General features: G+C 39.3%; 1 protein-coding gene across 1 annotated transcript; it reads right to left on the bottom strand.

The window, feature by feature from the left end:
- Positions 1-1,793: 1,793 nt before the first annotated feature.
- LOC126764237 (uncharacterized) lies at positions 1,794-2,620 on the bottom strand. The gene is made up of 3 exons (XM_050482045.1): positions 2,202-2,620; positions 1,992-2,142; positions 1,794-1,928 (listed from the first exon to the last, which is right to left on the bottom strand). The coding sequence occupies exons 1-3, from the start codon at positions 2,355-2,357 to the stop codon at positions 1,810-1,812; spliced, it is 426 nt and encodes a 141-aa protein (XP_050338002.1). The 5' UTR covers positions 2,358-2,620; the 3' UTR covers positions 1,794-1,809.
- Between the last annotated feature and the right edge of the window lie 370 nt (positions 2,621-2,990).

The following is a 2,990-nucleotide window of genomic DNA, read 5'->3' as shown; positions in this document are numbered from 1 at the left end:
CTCCTGGCGTTGTGCGTTCACTGCCATTCAGCAGGCTGGAGAAGTGTTCCCTCCATAATTTAAGTATGCTCTGGGCATCAGTGACTAGATCACCTTTGGGGGTTCTACAGGAATACGCTCCGGTCTTGAAACCTTCCGTGAGCCGCCGCATTTTTTCGTAGAATTTTCGAGCATTACCCCTGTCGGCCAGCTTATCAAGCTCTTCGTACTCACGCATTTCAGCCTCTTTCTTCTTCTGTCTACAAATGCGTCTCGCTTCCCTCTTCAACTCTCGGTATCTATCCCATCCCGCACGTGTAGTGGTCGACCGTAACGTTGCGAGGTAGGCAGCCTGTTTTCTCTCCGCTGCGACACGGCACTCCTCGTCGTACCAGGTGTTCTTTTGCGCTTTCCGAAAACCAATGGTTTCGGTTGCAGCTGTACGTAAGGAGTTTGAAATGCCGTCCCACAGTTCCCTTATACCGAGTTGTTGACGAGTGCTCTCAGAGAGCAGGAGTGCAAGCCGAGTAGAAAATCGTTCGGCTGTCTGTTGTGATTGCAGCTTCTCGACGTCGAACCTTCCTTGTGTTTGGTGGCGCGCGTTTTTTGCTGCACAGAGGCGGGTGCGAATCTTAGCTGCAACAAGATAGTGGTCCGAGTCGATGTTAGGACCTCGGAGCGCACGCACATCTAAAACACTGGAGACGTGTCTTCCGTCTATCACAACATGATCGATCTGGTTGGTAGTTTTTCGATCCGGAGACAGCCAGGTAGCTTGATGAATCTTCTTATGCTGGAATCTAGTACTACAGATAACCATATTTCGGGCCCCGGCGAAGTCAATCAGCCTCAACCCATTTGGGGATGTTTCGTCGTGGAGGCTGAATTTACCGACCGTAGTGCCAAATATAACTTCTTTGCCCACCCTGGCGTTAAAGTCGCCAAGCACGATTTTGACATCGTGGCGGGGGCAGCTCTCATAAGCGCGCTCCAAGCGCTCATAGAAGGCATCTTTGGTCACATCATCCTTCTCTTCCGTCGGGGCGTGGGCGCAAATCAGCGATATGTTGAAGAACCTCGCTTTGATGCGGATTGTGGCTAGACGTTCATTCACCGCAGTGAATGATAGTACTCGGCGACGGAGTCTCTCTCCCACCACGAATCCTACACCAAACTTGCGCTCCTTTATATGGCCACTGTAGTAAATGTCACAAGGACCTACTCGTCTCTGTCCTTGTCCCGTCCATCGCATTTCTTGGACGGTGGTGATGTCAGCCTTTGTCTTTACGAGGACATCAACCAGCTGGGCATCGGCACCTTCCCAATTAAGGGACCGGACATTCCAGGTGCATGCCTTTAGCTCGCCTTCGAACGGATGTTCTTAGGCTACCCAGAGGATACTTGGTCAAAGACCGGAAGTAGTGAGCTGCTTGAGCCATGTGTAAAAGAATCGTTTCTGGCCACTCCCAAGTGAATGGCGATCAGAGAACTTTCCTCACTTGCGTGAACTTCTACACATGACTAATCGGACTGCGTAATACCTATCTACTTTGGTCTGCAATATATATTTTTCTAAAAATGAAAATTGCTGGTTTTTTATTTTGATTTTTTTTATATTTCTGATTTTATTCATCACATTTCGTTTAATTTAAACATTTAAAGTCTCTTCTTAAAACTAAGTATAATTTATAATAATGATTTCAAAAATAAAAAAAAACAATTCCTCAGATAATGATTTCAAAAATTAAAAAAAAATAATCACATATTCGGTAAAAAAAATCTGTTTTTATACTAAAACTAGATAAAAAAAAGTTATTAGTGTTAATTATATTAGTTATTTCCGATTTTTAGTTTATTAACTGTGGTCAATCTATACAGCCTTTTTTTAACAATGTGGAGACATTTCGATAGTTGCTTATCGGACTTTTCTGACGTCGCCGACAATCCAACTGTTATTAAAAATAAATGAAATTGAAGAATTTATTTAAACAAAAATTAATTTATATACGTACTTATAATCGCATCATACAAGGAAGTATATTTTTTGAGGCAAATCTTGCCATGGACGCCGCCTACATTGACTTCGTTGCACATAGATCTGGAGATAATTTCCTCAAAGTGCTTTACAGGATCCCCCTTTAATAAGTGTTTTATTGCGTTAATCTGAAATGTTCATTTAAAATTATTAGTGGAATTTACAATAATTCAATTATTAAACTTACATATTCATTGATGTTCACCTCATTTATGGCGTTATTGACGCTTTCCATTTCTTCAATGGTTTTTATAGGGAAGAGTTTGCTCAAATTCCTCATATCTGCGTCCTTATTAGCAAGAACGCCTAATTGGGCGCCTTGCTTTGATTGAACTTCCATCATTTTTTTAAGTTAATCTGGAAAATAATCATTTTTAAAATTATTTGCATCAAAATTTTATTTAAAAAAATACCTAGCATGTTGTCAAATTTGGTGTTCAAATCGTCAATTTTAGCCTCCAAAGATTTACACCTTTCACAAGTTTTGTTATTGCTATTGCTGTTGGGGAAGTTGGTATTATTATTGGTTTTGAGATAGTTGTTGTTATTGCTGCTGCCGCTATAGTTATTTGCGGAATGAATTTGCGAATCATCTATAGAATTATTTTAAAAATTATTAATCCGTTATGAAAAGTAAGAAACAAAATATACTCAAAAAATATTATTTCATTCTCTTTGAAGTCAAATTGTCTTATCTGATTTGGTTGTTGCTGAGTAATTTTCATATAAATATTTGGTTTTTTTTATATTATATTTCTTATATTATATTTTTTTATGTTCGTTTTGTTTTTTGTTATCTATTAAAAAGTGCAGCTATTCAATAAAGGCAATAGTAGAAAATTTTATGAAGAAGGAAGCAACATCAATTTATATGCTACATCATCTGCTTTAAGTTCTTCAATTTCTTCAGATAATGAATCCGAAAGGGCTATTCCTAGAGCTAATGAAGTGAATGGAGCTGTAAAGAATGGATGGA

The sequence above is a fragment of the Bactrocera neohumeralis genome, unplaced genomic scaffold (assembly GCF_024586455.1).
Source record: "Bactrocera neohumeralis isolate Rockhampton unplaced genomic scaffold, APGP_CSIRO_Bneo_wtdbg2-racon-allhic-juicebox.fasta_v2 cluster09, whole genome shotgun sequence".
Taxonomy (NCBI): Eukaryota; Metazoa; Arthropoda; class Insecta; order Diptera; family Tephritidae; genus Bactrocera; species Bactrocera neohumeralis.
This window is presented reverse-complemented; position numbering and strand designations above follow the sequence as displayed.